Source organism: Xyrauchen texanus, chromosome 7, assembly GCF_025860055.1.
Source record: "Xyrauchen texanus isolate HMW12.3.18 chromosome 7, RBS_HiC_50CHRs, whole genome shotgun sequence".
Taxonomy (NCBI): Eukaryota; Metazoa; Chordata; class Actinopteri; order Cypriniformes; family Catostomidae; genus Xyrauchen; species Xyrauchen texanus.
The window spans coordinates 12,388,030-12,403,613 of NC_068282.1; the positions used below are offsets into that span (position 1 = coordinate 12,388,030).

General features: G+C 35.9%; 2 protein-coding genes across 2 annotated transcripts; one reads left to right on the forward strand and one right to left on the reverse strand.

Moving 5' to 3' along the window:
- Positions 1–441: 441 nt before the first annotated feature.
- Positions 442–7,637, reverse strand: LOC127647040 (PRA1 family protein 3-like). Its single transcript, XM_052131102.1, has 3 exons — positions 7,385–7,637; positions 5,393–5,610; positions 442–1,727 (listed from the first exon to the last, which is right to left on the reverse strand). The coding sequence occupies exons 1-3, from the start codon at positions 7,603–7,605 to the stop codon at positions 1,552–1,554; spliced, it is 615 nt and encodes a 204-aa protein (XP_051987062.1). The 5' UTR covers positions 7,606–7,637; the 3' UTR covers positions 442–1,551.
- A 492-nt stretch (positions 7,638–8,129) lies between these two features.
- Positions 8,130–15,039, forward strand: LOC127647039 (CCA tRNA nucleotidyltransferase 1, mitochondrial-like). Its single transcript, XM_052131100.1, has 8 exons — positions 8,130–8,218; positions 8,482–8,628; positions 9,024–9,217; positions 9,496–9,634; positions 10,095–10,221; positions 10,711–10,904; positions 12,327–12,580; positions 13,684–15,039. Exons 2-8 carry the CDS (start codon positions 8,490–8,492, stop codon positions 13,930–13,932), a joined length of 1,296 nt encoding a protein of 431 aa, XP_051987060.1. The 5' UTR covers positions 8,130–8,218; positions 8,482–8,489; the 3' UTR covers positions 13,933–15,039.
- Positions 15,040–15,584: the final 545 nt, after the last annotated feature.

Below are 15,584 nucleotides of genomic sequence, written 5' to 3' on the forward strand. Positions count from 1 at the left end.
TGATCTGTTTCTCACCCACATCTATCATATTACTTTTGAAGACATGCTCACAACTGAAGTCTTATGGATTACTTTCATGCTGCCCTTATGTACTTTTTAGAGCTTCAAAGTTCTGGCCACTATTCACTTGTATATAATGGTCCAACAGAGCTGAGATTTTCTGAACAAAAACAAATAATTTCAGAAGCATAAGAAAGGTATACACATCTTGGATGATGGTGAGTAAATGAGAGATTTTTAATTTTTAAACAATCCCTTTAATAATACAATGGGTGTTTAATGCCTAGAGTATTTAACATTAATTATAAATGTTACTTTATTGCTCTACATTCTGTTTTTTTAAAACGTTTGTAAAATAGTTTAAAATGTACTTATTCAATGTATATTCATCCAAAAATAAAGGAACTACCATTTTTACACATTTGTTTATGGTGTGGTTTATTTTACAATATTTTTAAAGGATAAAACAATCTGAAAATATGAATCCACTTATGAGATCAAATTAACCCAGCATTCCTGTAAAAATTAACCTTTATTTGAGTTTAATAAATACCCCATTTGCTGGGTTAAAATTAACAACCCAACTTGTTAGTTTAGCCCAACGTGTGTTCTGTCCCATATTTGGGTTATTTTTCACCCAGCATTATTTAGAGTGTTATTTGACCTCAAGGTAATATAACCATGATATAGAATCTGTTCAGATTACGATGAGCATTGTTCACATTTCTGATGCCTAAGTAGTACCAGAAGATTTATTGTCTGTCCACAATAAAGCCATCCAAATTCAATCAAAATCAGGGATAATTAAAATTAAAGCATAATGTAAACACTTTCTTTGGTAGAATCACTCTGTGATCTGCACATTGTTTTGCAACCGATATCATAAACTGATTACATTTTTTTGTCATATTCAGGGTATTAGCTACTCATATTCAGGGATATTAGCTACTCACCTTTGCTAAAGCTAATTTTCCCAAATTATTTGGTAAAATGTTTTACATTTTCCTTATTAAAATCACTTGATAGGGCTACTTTAAGCTTGAACACTTAAAAAAGCTTTACATACCTAATGAAAATATACATCTGGAACACCTGCTATGACTTTCTCACGTTTTTCCACATCTTATAAGTTTGAATTCCTGCTAACTTGGATTTGATAAATGTACAGAAGAATACTAACATAACACTTGAAACTTAAACGCATGACACCATGTTCTTCTACATTCGAAAGAAAAAACATCACTTGTGAGGTAGTGCTGCACCTAAACCAAAATCAGATTTTTTTTCAATGTGCAAAATTATATTTTGAGAAGTATCCACCAAGTTAGATCAATTACAAGACTTGAGATGTAAACATATGTTTCATAACACTGTAAAACATTGTGCAAAAAAATATTTTCCAGCCTATTACAGAAAATATACATTGAGAAAAATACTGTTTGTTTTGCCAATCAAGCTCAAAATATATTTTGGAAAAATAGGAGTGTATTTCACAAATAGTGGGTAAAAAGTTCCTTCATTTCTTTGTTGACAACCTCAGAAAGGCAATCTTTATTGATTGAGTTTGCTCTCTAGAAAGCCTTGAATTTTACTGAGATTCTCTTCTTGTTGGCCCAGTGCTTCAAGTATGATGCCCATGGGTGATTTCTTGAGTCCCGCACTCTCCATCTTATTCTCCAGTTTGTTTTTAATGTTGCGCAGTCGAAGTGATGCATGCGCAAAGATCACTGAAATGTAAAATGACAAAGCACTTTAGATGTACAGATGCTTCATGCTTTACTTTATTTCAAGCACTTAGTTAGTTTGAACTGGTTGACTGTGGATTTTTTTCAATACCGATAACTAAGGTGGTGGAAATGGCCGATAATTAATTAATCAACCGATAGCTTATAAAAACAATTTAAGAAATGTTACAAAAAATGTCATAGTCTAACATTAATATGACAAAGACACAGAGGCTACAAGAATCCAAAATTTATAAAATCCCAGATGCAGTTTATTGTTAAACCAAAATAACAATAATATCCAGAAAAAATGGTTTGAAAAAAATTTGGTGCACCTTTAATTAAGCCACAGCATAAGAGAGAGTATGTGGAGGCGGTTGCATAATTTAAAGACATAATGCATTCAATATCTGTTCATCCAGAAGAGGAAAAAAAAAACTGAACATTTATGGACAATTATATTACAAATTGCTTAAAATAAAACAAGAGTATTACAAAATAGTTGATTACATACAAATAATATCTCAATCTCAAATGTAATATAATAATTTTATACATTTACACTCCTCAAAGACGTGCACTCAGCAGTTACACTGATTAACCCTTGTGCATCCTTGTGGACATTTTTGGCTTTTTCAGTTTTGTTTTTTGATAACTTTGTCTGTGTTAATGCTAACTGCATAAAATTTTCCACAGGTGTGAATTTTTATTGGAATTTTAATATTTCACCCTATTTTCTTTAAAAAAATATTTTTTGCACTAGTTACACAAAATACTCCCTCTTAGCGTCTTTTGGACAAAAATGGCACATTGAAACCCATTAAAACTGCGATTTTTAATCCCAGTGCCATTTAACTATAAAATTATGCAATCTTGTTTAACATGCTTTCATTATGTTGGCAAGGCATCAAAATGTACATTTTAAATATTTTTTACCAGATCGTGCCATTTTTTCAGGTTTGGCATATCATCGCTTTTGTTGTTGTTTTCTGCTGTTTTTGGCTTATGCATATTATAGAACCAATTAGATACATTATGAATATATAATTGTGTGAGTGTGTTGGTATGGATTTCAGAGTGTGGTTTGTATGTGTCTGAGGCTCTAATAATAAAAATAAAAAAAATTCTGTTTAGCATTTATTAAATTGAAAATAATTATAATTATTATATTTTTTATAAAAAAACAACAGTGGCATTATGTAAACAAACCGGCGTTTAAAGTGTTAAAATTCTGAAAATAAATGAATGTTTGGTCATTATGATTAGAACTGATGCTGGTTAAAATGTAAGTCAGTGAAAGTAGAAAAAAATATTATTCTATAATATTTTTATGACACTTTTTTTGACATGGCCATTTTTGTCCATTATGGACCTGAGTGGTAGCTTTTTTTTTTTAAATCTGATACTGCATAAAAAATATGAAAGCATCAAAATGAATGTTGTTGTTAATCATTGACATATCCGAGGCTCTAATAATCAAAGAAAAAAAATTCTGCTTAGCATCTATTAAATTGAAAATAATTACTATTTTTCATTTTTTCCTAAAAAAACAACAGTGGCATTATGTAAACAAACCAGCGTTTAAAGGGTTAAAATTCTAAAAATGAATGAATGTTTGGTCATTATGATTAGAGCTGATGCTGGTTAAAAAAATTATGTCAGTGAAAGTGGAAAAAAATATAAATCTATAATATTTTTATGACAGTTTTTGGACATGGCCATTTTTGTCCATAATGAACCTATGTGTAACTTTTTTTAATTGATGCACAAGGGTTAATATTTCTAAGTTCAACTGACACTTTTTTTTTTTTTAAGTTTGATAACATATAACAAGTTCAGCCAACAAAAACATGATATACGAGTTGTATATTGAGTTTTTACAGTGTAACACGGGACATTTAACTACAAAAACCCCAATACATACCAGGGAATTAATTTCAAATGACAGAAACTTGGCTCTGGTACAATGTTCTAAATGTACACAATTATTCACCAAGATAAGCTTTTTATAGCCTATATATATTGCCCAGATAAAGTGTTTTTTGTGGTCAGAGACACGATGCATGTGCTGATGGAGCACATTTCTTTATACTTTGCATGTCCTCGCTTTAATTTAGAACACTTGATTAGCCAATCAAAATAATTAGCTAATCATAAAATGGATGAATATTGTCAATGATGAACAAAATAGATATAGTAAATTTCTACCAGGTGTCAGTGATTGTTTTTATTTAATCTATGGCGCTGTTATAGGAACGGTAGAATCCTCTAGGGCTGACCACAGTGTAACACGGAGAAATAAATATACCAAAACATTTTTTTAAAAAATTAAAAAATAAATCTGTTTTTGTTGATTATGATAGTTCAAAAGACAACTATCGACATGATTAATCTGTAAAAACAATATTTTGGTGTACCTCCAGTGTGAAAACCCTACTAAATTAAATGATCACACAACTCTCTGGAATATCTGATTCAAATTGATCAAGAGTGGTTTCTGCAATCAAATGTTTTGTATAATCACTGCTGTACTGTATAATTGACTGTTGAACCGATTTCCTATATCGCAGCTAGCTTTGTGTATCAATCAGCAGTCTTGTTCTCCTCACAGAATTCAATTATTTAAACTCACGTCAGTTTTTAATCCATTTATTTACTCATTTGGCAAGTAGCCATCTAATAATTGACAGTCATCAGGTCATTATCAGATATTTTGAAAATGATCAAATATCAAGTTTTGAAATGACATAGTATCTGCTTTATAGGGATAGTTCACACCCAAAAAGACAATTCTCATAATGTACTCACCCTCATGCCATCTAAGATGTGCATGACTTACTTTTTTTTGTGTGCATGACTGCTGAACTCAAAGAATATCAAAGAAGATTAATGAAGAATATCTCTGCCCTGTAGGTCTATACAATGCAAGTGAATGGTGACCAGAAATTTGAAGCTCCAGAAAGGAGATGAAGTCAGCATTAAATTAATCCATAAGACTCCAGTGGTAGAATCAATGTAATCCAGTTGGTTTTGGGTGAGAACAGACCAAAATATAACTTCATTTCACTTAACATTTTGTCATTATAGTCTCTATGCATGATCGTGATGTCAAGCTAGATTACATTTCCTAGTGCTTGACGCATGCAGAGTGCTAGATGGTGCAATAATCTGCTGTCAAGATGTACAATGAAAACGTAGTTACATTTTGTTCTCACCCAAACCAACTGGATCACTTCAGAAGTCACTGATTAAACCACTGGAGTCTGATGAATTATGTTTATACTGACTGTATCTGCTTTTTGGAGCTTCAAAGACCTGATTACCATTCACTTGCATTGTATGGACCTACAGAGCTGAGATATTCATTTAAAAATCTTTGTTTGTGTTCAGCAGAAGAAAGAAAGTCATACACATCTGGGATGGCATGAGAGTGAGTAAATGATGAGAGAATTTAAATTTTGGGGTGAAATATCCCTTTAAGTAACTGTTATGTCTTGCATTATTTTCTTCCATGCCACACAAGTTTATACAATGAGATCTATTTATTTCCTCCAAGCCACACAAGATTTTTCAATTAGATTGCATTCTAATACATTACATCTAATGAAAACATACTGGTACTGATGGAAAGCATATAAAGATGATAACAGATTTCTTAAGAAACTTACAGAGAAGTGGCAGCTTGATTCCCATCAGCAGTACCATGACTCCACCAAAGAGTGACATCAGGAGGAAACTCACAACCATGACCAGGAAAACAAACAAGGTTGGGTTCTCCTTTTTGAACTTCTTGATCATGGCCTTGTTCTCTCCGGCCCACATGGAGCTAATGAAAACTGAAGCAATGACTGCGGCACCTGAGAACATTCTCACAGGGTTCATGAACCTGTGGACAGAGGTATTGATGTGACAGGAAGATATTGAGGTTAAAATCATGGTGACTAGACTTGGCCGTGTCCTAAACCTGAGAAATTGTGCATTTACATGGAGTTTATGGAGGTAGTGGAAAGGCAATCCTATGTCTATGTAACATTCTGTCCAGATGCCTCCATTTGGAGGCTTTTTGAAGGCATAGATGTCAGCTATCCTTTGCTACCTATAACACAATCCTGTGTGTGTGGATGGGCAGTATTTAAAAAAAAAAAAAGGCCTCTGAAATGTAAATAATTAAGTTTATAAACATAAATGTTTTTCCTCTAAGAAAGAAGCATAGTTAAATTTGCACTTTATCTCGGTCACCTAAATTGTTCTAGATTATCAGATGTGATTTTATTAGGGCCTAGGTAGCTCAGCGAATATTGACGCTGACTACCACCCCTGGAGTCATGAGTTCGAATCCAGGGTGTGCTGAGTGACTCCAGCCAGGTCTCCTAAGCAACAAAATTGGCCCGATTCCTAGGGAGGGTAGAGTCACAAGAGGTAACCTCCTTGTGTTTGCGATTAGTGGTTCTCGCTCTCAATGGGGCGAGTGGTAAGATGTGAATGGATCGAGGAGAGTAGCATAAGCCTCCACATGCTGGGAGTCTCCGTGGTGTCATGCACAATGAGCCACATGACAAGATGTGCAGATTGGCGGTCTCAGAAGCTGAGGCAACTAAGACTCGTCCTCCTCCACCCAGATTGAGGTAACCGTGCCACTACGAGGACCTAATAAGTAGTGGGAATTGGGCATTCCAAATTGGGAGAAAAGGGGATAAAAAAAGAAGATGTGATTTTATGATACACTGAAAGGCAGTTTCCTTAAAAGGTACCTACAAAATTCTAAAAACTTGTCTGTCAAGTCATTAACTTCACTGGGCTGCATGTCAGCTTCAGACACATCATTACATCTAGCTTTATGAGACCAAAAGCTTGTTAATAGTGACATCTAGCGGTTATAAAGTGTAAACACAATCAAATATTGTTGATAAAATATGATTTTTTTTTCCAGAAGTACTGATTTTAAATGATCTGAAAATAAGTCATATCCAACTATACAACACATGAGTGATGTATTCAGTATACTACATACTGCTGCAGACCATTGCTCATAGTTACTGTCCCTTTAAATATTGTTCAGTCTTAGCAACTGGCTATAACAGTAGAGCCAAACCAAATTCCCAAGACATCAGACTGGCCTTCAGCTCCATTCTGTTCCATTCCATATTTAATAGAAAAATACAGTTTATCGCATAAATGCTTCAAGTCATGGATAATAAGAACACGATACAGACAGTATTTGAAGGATACTATATTTCAATTCCCTTGCAAATGTAACATGGTACATCAGATGGTGATATAGGCCTGTATATGCACTGAGTGAATCCCATATTCAGGTACCTTGTCCAAAACAGTAATTTGGGTTAACGTTATTAGAACAATCTATTTATTATCTGCATCGAAATCATTACCTCAGATAACAAGGCGCCTGTCTTTCTGGCTATGTAAAAGTGATTTTATAGAGTGTTGAGAACATCATGATGCGCATTTTAAAAGACATTAATTTTTGCGTTACAAAAGTATCGCGATACTTCCTGTAATCCGATGTTCATGCGCAAAACATGTAAGAAATAGGGTACTATTTTAAAGCGTACTATCAGACATTTACGTGCATTTAAAACCCACATGCATGATCAATTTAAGACAAGACAGTCTGCTGATATAACATGGGACGGACTTACCCTACAATCAAGAAAACGATGATTGCCATCACCAGATAATTTGTTTGATAGTACAGGAGGTTGCTGACCACTCTGTTGTTCCATTTGGCCAAATCTCGTGTATCTGGTTTAGCAAAGCGCTCTGAGCCTGGACAGAAATCATCCAAGGATCTCAGAGGGGCGATCTCCACTTTAGCCATTAAATGACCGATCCCTGCAACTGACATTGCATGCAGTTGCATGCTCACTTTCTCACTCTCGCGATACCATTTGTGTTTAAATGGGCGGTTACTTAAAAAGTCAACAAACTTTTACGTTTATATATTTACGATTTGATGCAATCAACCCTAGTGTTTTGTTTTATCATAGTACCGCATTATCCATTGTCTCAACCCTTCGCAGTCATTTTTCTGCCCGATTAAATTAGCTAAAGCTAGATAAATATACAAAAATGGGCGTTCCTAATACAGCGTGTTAGGGGCTGTTCACTCATAGGATATTCTTGCCCTAATAGGTTACAAATAGTGCAGAAAGCAGGTTTCTCAAGACGGTTTTTTAATATTTGAATTAGAACTGGGGTCTAAAAATGTGGCACAAGATTATAAAAAGCAAAACAAAAAACACATCAGGAAAAACGGATATCTAGCGGACGCAAAATAAATTCGGTGTGAACGGCCCCTTAGGCAGCGATAAACTCGTAAGGTATCTTCATTGGCTGTTCTTGCTCATTACGTATGCATCCCGGATACGCAGTGCGTAGCCTGGTCACGCCCTCTGCTGCGATGTCTGTCATGGCTGCACGCGGTGTGATGGAAACTACCGATGTGGTTAAGTAACGTTTATCTGTTTCTCCAGGTGAATAAATACACAATATTTGATCTTATATGAAATAACTGCATGTGCTTTTTTAGTAACTGCCTTTAAAACCTCACCCAGGTTACCACTTTGCTGATATTATACTTTTTGTGCTTGCCACCTTGTAGAATAGCCTCAAAGAGTCACTTCAAGTGATTAGAAATAAACTAATCGATCATACATGGTTATCCACGGTTTACCATGAACTATGTGGTGTGGGAAATATAAATTGAACACTAACCCCCCCTCGTTGTTGTCTGTAGCAATACAGATGTTGGCGAGAATTCTTCAGCGCCCAGTGCTGATCAGACAGATTCTTCTCACGTGGAGTCACAGATCGCTTTTCACAATGCAGCTGAAAACAAAAGAGTTCAAGTCTTTATTTACTGACGGACTGGTTGGTCTAGCAGGTGTGTTCCCCTTTTAAAGCGTTCCAGACAACCTTTATAAACAGTGGGTACAAAATGGTTTATAACACTTTGAAAAAGTAGTGGTCTTGAAAATGGTGCACTGAGGGCATTAGGTGGTAATTCCATCGTCGTTTGATGTACAGTCATTAAGCTACCATTGAAAAAATTTGGTTTATCTACTCATTTTATATTACTAGTCAACCCAGTCAGCATTTTAGTTTAGAGTAATAGTTAAGCCATCAAAATACCACAAATGGAAGTATTATGGGAATTATACAGTGACCAATAAGTGCTAAACAAATCAAAATTGTACTCTATTAAGATTTTAGATGGTATCTGGAATGCGTTTGTCTGTTGTGTCTTGTTGATTTTAATCCTTTTTATGGCAATGCCAGAAATATTCGAAAAGAACCAGTTTGAGCTGAGGATTGCCGGAGGTGCAGTACGGGATCTTCTGTCAGGAAAACAGCCTGAAGATGTGGATTTTGCCACCACAGCCACACCAGAGGAAATGAAGAACATGTTCCAGGCAGCGGGAGTCAGGATGATAAACAACAAAGGGGAGAAACATGGAACCATCACCACCAGGGTAAGGTGGATCTAGTTGGTTTCAAGATTTTTTTTTTTACAAACTTAGTATGTGTAATCATCAACATAATCCTGATGCTGTCCTGAATCCTGACCCTGATCAATCAAGGTTTTGCCCATTAATATGAAAAAATATATATTTTTATATACTTTATATACGTTAATAGAAAAGGTTATTTTTTTTATTTATTTTATTTTATTCCATCTATTTTATTTAAGGCTAGAATCCTGAACTGAACTCCCTTGCTGTATGACTGAGCTTGTACTTCGATTTTGTAGCTTCATAATGAGAACTTTGAGGTGACCACTTTGCGAGTGGATGTACAGACCGATGGGCGGCACGCAGAGGTAGAGTTTACCACTGACTGGCAGAAAGATGCAGAACGTAGAGACCTCACCATCAATTCCATGTTCCTAGGTAATCCATAAGATAGTTTTAAAGAGATAATTCACCCAAAAATGAAAATTCTCTCATCATTTATTCACCCTCATGGCATCCCAGATGTATGTAACTTTCTTTCTTCTGCTTAACACAAAGAGTTTTAGAAGAATATCTCAGCTCTGTAGTTCCGTACAATGCTAATGAATGGTGGCCAGACCTTTCTAGTTTCAAAAATCAAAAAAGAAAGGAAACATAAAAGTAATCTGACTTCAGCGGTTAAATCAATGTCTTATTTGCCATATAATGAAGGTCAATGGTGACTCCTGTCTGCCAAGCTTGGACAAAAGAGGACAAAAACACCATAAGACAGAATTGTCTTATTTTTGGGTGAACTATTCCTTTTATTTATTTATTATTATTATTATTATTAACATTTATTATTATTTTATGTTAGCTTGAACTTGGAATGATTAACAATTGTGTGATGTAATTTCAGGGCTGGATGGGACTTTGTATGATTATTTCCAAGGATATGAGGATCTTAAAAGCAGGAAAGTAAGGTTTGTTGGCAGTGCTTCACTACGGATCCAGGAGGACTTTCTTCGAATTTTGAGATATTTCAGGTATTTTATTTTTTACTCTTTAGCCAACATGATTTACAGTTCACAGATGTAAGAAAATACAGTTCTAATACAGAAGCAACACTGTCAGTCTTTAATTAGTGTGTATGTTTTATAGGAGTGTTTTTTTTTAGTTTGTTTCTTTTAAAGGAGTAGTTCTTTGTAGTCCTTTTTAGTCCTGTATGAATTACATTTCTTCTGTGGAGCATGAAAGGAGACATTTTGAAGAATGTTGATGCTGCTCTTTTCCAAATAATAAAAACATAATGTGACCACAAGCTTCCAGGCTTCAAAAAGAACAGTCCTTGGCCACTATTGTATATACTTTCATTATATGGAAAAGAGATCTTCAAAATATCTACTTTTGTGTTCCACAGAAGAAAGAAGACATACAGGTATGGGCGAATAAATAAAATTTGGATGAATCTCTTTGGCTCATGTGGTTTATCTTTCTGTTGTTTTGTTTTTTCGGTCTTAACGCTCTGGCTGTAGATTCTATGGGCGAGTGTCAACTGAGCCAGAACAACATGAACCTGAGACTCTGGATGCAATCCGAGAAAATGCTAAGGGATTGGCAGGAATCTCAGGAGAGAGGATTTGGGTGGAACTGAAGAAGATGCTTGTTGGAAACCATGCTGGTCACCTTCTTGAGCTCATCTATGAGCTGGGTCTGGCCCAGTACATAGGTGAGATACAAGAACTCAAAACTTTTGACTGAAAACTCAAAAACAATGTGTATTCATCTTGTACATTTGAAGTCAGAAGGTTATATACACTTCAGTTGAAGTCATTAAAACTAATTTGTTAACCATACCAGAGATTTAATATAAGCAAAGTTGTTTAGGACATCTACTTTGTGCATGACACAAGTCATTTTTTCCAAAAATTGTTAACAGACAGATTGTTTCACTTTTAATTGACTATATCACAATTCCAGTGGGTCAATAATGTACATACACCAACTTAACTGTGCATTTAAGCAGCTTGGAAAATTCCAGAAAATTATGGAAAGCCTTAAGACATTTAGCCAATTAGCTGCCTCTTTGCTTGACATCATGGGAAAATCAAAAGAAATCAGACAAGACCTCAGAAAAACAATTGAGGACCTCCACAAGTCTGGTTCATCCTTGGGAGAAATTCAAAATGCATGAAGGTACCACGTTCATCTGTACAATCAATAGTATGCAAGTATAAACCTAATGGGACCACACAGCCATCATACTGCTCAGGAAGGAGATGCATTCAGTCTCCTAGAGATTAATGTAGTTTGGTGCGAAAAGTGCAAATCAATCCTAAAACAACAGCAATGGACCTTGTGAAGATGCTGGGGTAAACGGGTAGACAAGTATCTATCTCCACAGTAAAACAAGTCCTATATCGACATAACCTGAAAGGCTGCTCAGCAAGGAAGAAGCCACTGCTCCAAAACCACCATAAAAAGCCATACTACTGTTTTCAATTGTACATGGGGACAAAGATCTTACTTTTTGGAGAATTTTTTTAACTGTTTGGCCATAATGACCATCAATATTTTTGGAGGAAAAAGGGTGAGGCTTGCAAGCCTGAAGAACACCATCCCAACCTTGAAGCATGGGAGTGGCAGCATCATGTTGTGGGGGTACTTTGCTGCAGGAGGGACTGCTGCACTTCACAAAATAGATGGCATCATGAGGAAGGAAAATTATGTGGATATATTGAAGCAAAATCTCAAGACATCAGCAAGGAAGTTTTTTTGAGAAGCTTGTGGAAGGCTACCCAAAAGGTTTGACCCAAGTTGAACAATATAAAGGCAATGCTACTAAATACTAACAAAGTGGATGTAAACTTCTGACCCACTGGGAATGTGATGAAAGAAATAAAAGCTGAAATAAATAATTCTCTCTACTATTCTACTATTATTTATGACATTTCATAGTCATAAAGTAGTATCCTAACTGACAGGTAAGACAGGTAAAGTTTTCTACGATTAAATGTCAGGAGTTTAAATGTATTTGGCTAAGATGTATGTAAACTTCTGGCTTCAACTATATCAATAAAAAGTTGAAATTTCAAAACAGGTAAATACTCTGACAAACCTTTCTTGACATCTTGCTGTGTGCTTTATGCAGGTCTTCCAGCAGAAGGCAATGTTGGAGAGATGAAGCAGATCTGCCAGAGGGCTCAGGATAGCTCTCCTAAACCCATGACTATCCTGGCCGCTCTGTTCCGAAGCCAGGATGAGGTAGAGAGACTGGATCTGCGACTAAAGCTTTCCAGAGAAGAGAAAAACCTGGGCCTCTTCCTGGTCAAGTACAGACGAGACCTTGTTAAGGGGCGTGATGAACACGACAGCATTAAACTGTACACAGATTTCATTATTGATGTATGTAAATTAATTTCCTTGGCCCCCTTTCTAATGTTCAGCAAAAAACAAATGTCAAGTGATCAGCTGGTGTACTCAGAAGGAATTAATTGAAATTCTGATCTTACTAAAATATTTTTCCTTCCAAACACTGAAGGACCCACTTCATGCACATAACATTAGCGGAACTAGTTGCAATTTCTTATGGTTTAGTAATTCTTTGTACAGTGCTTTTAGGGGTTCATCGATTAGGTTTTTTAAAAGGCAGATACCTATAACAATATGTACAGTGCATTTAGGAAAGTATTCAGACCCCTTAATTTTGTTACATTTTGTTATGTTGCAGCCTTATGCTAAATAAAATTTGTCTTGAGCTAATGGGCCTTGTCCTGTTGGAAGGTGAACCTTTGGCCCAGTCTAAGGTCCTGAGTGCTCTGGACCAGGTTTCCATTAAGGATATCTCTGTATTTTGCTGCATTTAGCTTTCCTTCAACTCTGACCAGTCCCTGCTGCTGAAAAACACCCCCACAGCATGATGCTACCACCACCATGCTTAATCATTGGGATGGTATTGTGCAAGTGATCAGCGGTGCCTGGTTTCTTCCAGACATGACGCTTGGAATTGAGAACAAACAGTTCAATCTTCATTTCATCAGACCAGAGAATCTTGTTTCTCACAATCTGAGAGTCTTTTAGGTGCTTTTTTGCTTTCATGCACTGAGGAGAGGCTTCCACCTGGACATTCTTCCATAAAGCCCAGATCGGCGGAGTGTTGCAATGATGGTTGTCCTTCTGCAAGTTTCGTCCATCTCCACACATGATATCTGGAGCTCAAGCAGACTGACCATGGGTTCTTGGCATATAGAACGTATAGAGTGTAGGTTGATGTGAAAAATATAATAAATTTAGCATACAGCAAAATATGAAAAAAAAAACAAAGGGGTCTGAATACTTTCTTAATGCACTGTATATTTTCAGAGATGTTGTTAATCATGAGATGCGGAACCATGGAACTGATATATTTAAGGGAATCATTTAATCCCTAATAACCATCCTTGACAGCCACTATTTTAGTATATGTGCTTTTTAGAGAGTATAATATATAATTCTTCTGAAATTTGCAGTCTCGAGAGCCGGACACCCAGAGTAAAATACTGGAGCTGCTGAAGTACCAGGGAGAAAAGGAACTCTTGGATGAGCTACGCAAGTGGTCCATCCCTCGCTTCCCAGTCAGTGGGCATGACCTGCGCAAGCTGGGTGTTACCTCGGGTAAGGAGATTGGCACTATTCTGCAAGAGCTTAGGGACATCTGGAAGAAGAGCCGCTATCAGATGAGCAAAGAGGAACTCCTGGCAACTCTGAGCAGATCCTGATATGAGACAAAAGAACACCGTATCAGAACTGTGTGTCTCAGCATGTACATGTTATAATGCATCATGAGTCTGTCTTGCCTGCTGAAGAAGCTCGTCCCTCCAACCTCAAATAAGTCTAATATGGAGAGGAATAAACCATCAAGGCTATCTTTTGGCATTTAATACTCAGTACTTTTTGTTCTGTTGCTCACTAAAACAATGTTGCCTAAGGTTTACTTTAGTCATAAGTTGAGATTGTTATCTTGGGCATCTGTGGTCGCTCTGTGTTTTGAATGGTTTTCGGATTGCAGAAAATGGCTTGGTGAAACTGAGGGCACCATGAAAGTTGCAAGATAGAACACGGTAACAAATAAAGCTTTTGCCTGTGGGCATTGTAAACACTCTGAAAAATGTTCTGTCTTTTTTTTTTTTTTTAACTATTCATGGATTTTGCCATACCTTTCCTTTGTAAATGGTGATTTAGTTTGTCATATCATTATTGAATATCACTCAATAGTATGATCGGATGGAAACAAAAATTCTGAATTTAGCTAAATTCCAAGAAAGGATGCAAAGTTGTGTTCTTTGAAAGTAGTGACGTGATATCCTGTAACTGTTACAGGAAAGGACATAATTCAGCTTTCTCTCAAAGATTAGCTTTTTTCTTAAGAAGCCAGTCATGGTTTCATTATGTGGAACAATTAATTTTTTTTGTCAACAATTCACAGTTGTTGAAAGGTTATATAACCAACTCTCCAGGTGCTTACTTTGAAATAAAATAACACATCACTTCACAGTGTTGCTGTGTCTTGTTTTAAGATCTTTACATGGCCAGATATTACTTATGATTATAATACTGGTGAATTTATATTTGTGAGATCCACTTGTTAATATAATTTATTATTTAATTTGATACTTTTCTTGACATATAATGCTGATATTTGATTATGTAAATTTCAAACAAAAATCAATGAAGATAATGGAATTAAAAAAAAATCTAGTTTGACACATGTGCCACATTCTTAGAAATGTAATCTTTGTATTCTCTTTATTTTTGTATGTGTGTGTTTTACATGGTGGTGTAAATGTGAAATAAAACGTAGTAACATATTTCCCTTCCATCTACAATACTTGTTTATTCCAGTAGTTGCGCACACTGTAAATTTTCACACTCTGTAGTTTAATTTGTCTTTTAACAATATCCAACAGTCTATGTTCATGCATCACAGGAGATTTTCCTGAAAGTCAAAAGAAAATGCGATATGGATTTAACCACTGGAGTCATATGGGTTACTTTTATAATGACTTTCTCCTTTTTGGAGCATTTGGAGTTCTGGTCACCATTCACTTGCATTGTATGGACCTACAGAGCTGATATATTCTTCAAAAAGCATTGTTTGTGTTCAGCAGAAGGCAAGATATCCATATCTTGGATGGCATGAGGGTGATTAAATTTTGAGATCATTTTAATTTTTGGGTGAACTAACCCTTTAAGGAACATTGTACCTCTGTAGCCTGAATGCCCTTTTGGAGTTCATGAGTTGTCTTGAATGATAGCTCCACGTTCCTTACCACAAACCCACTTAACCTCCAGACTCCACTTAGAATCACAGACAACTAAGATGTGCCGAGGCGTGAAAACTGAGTCTTGCATGCACAGGGTCAGTTAGACT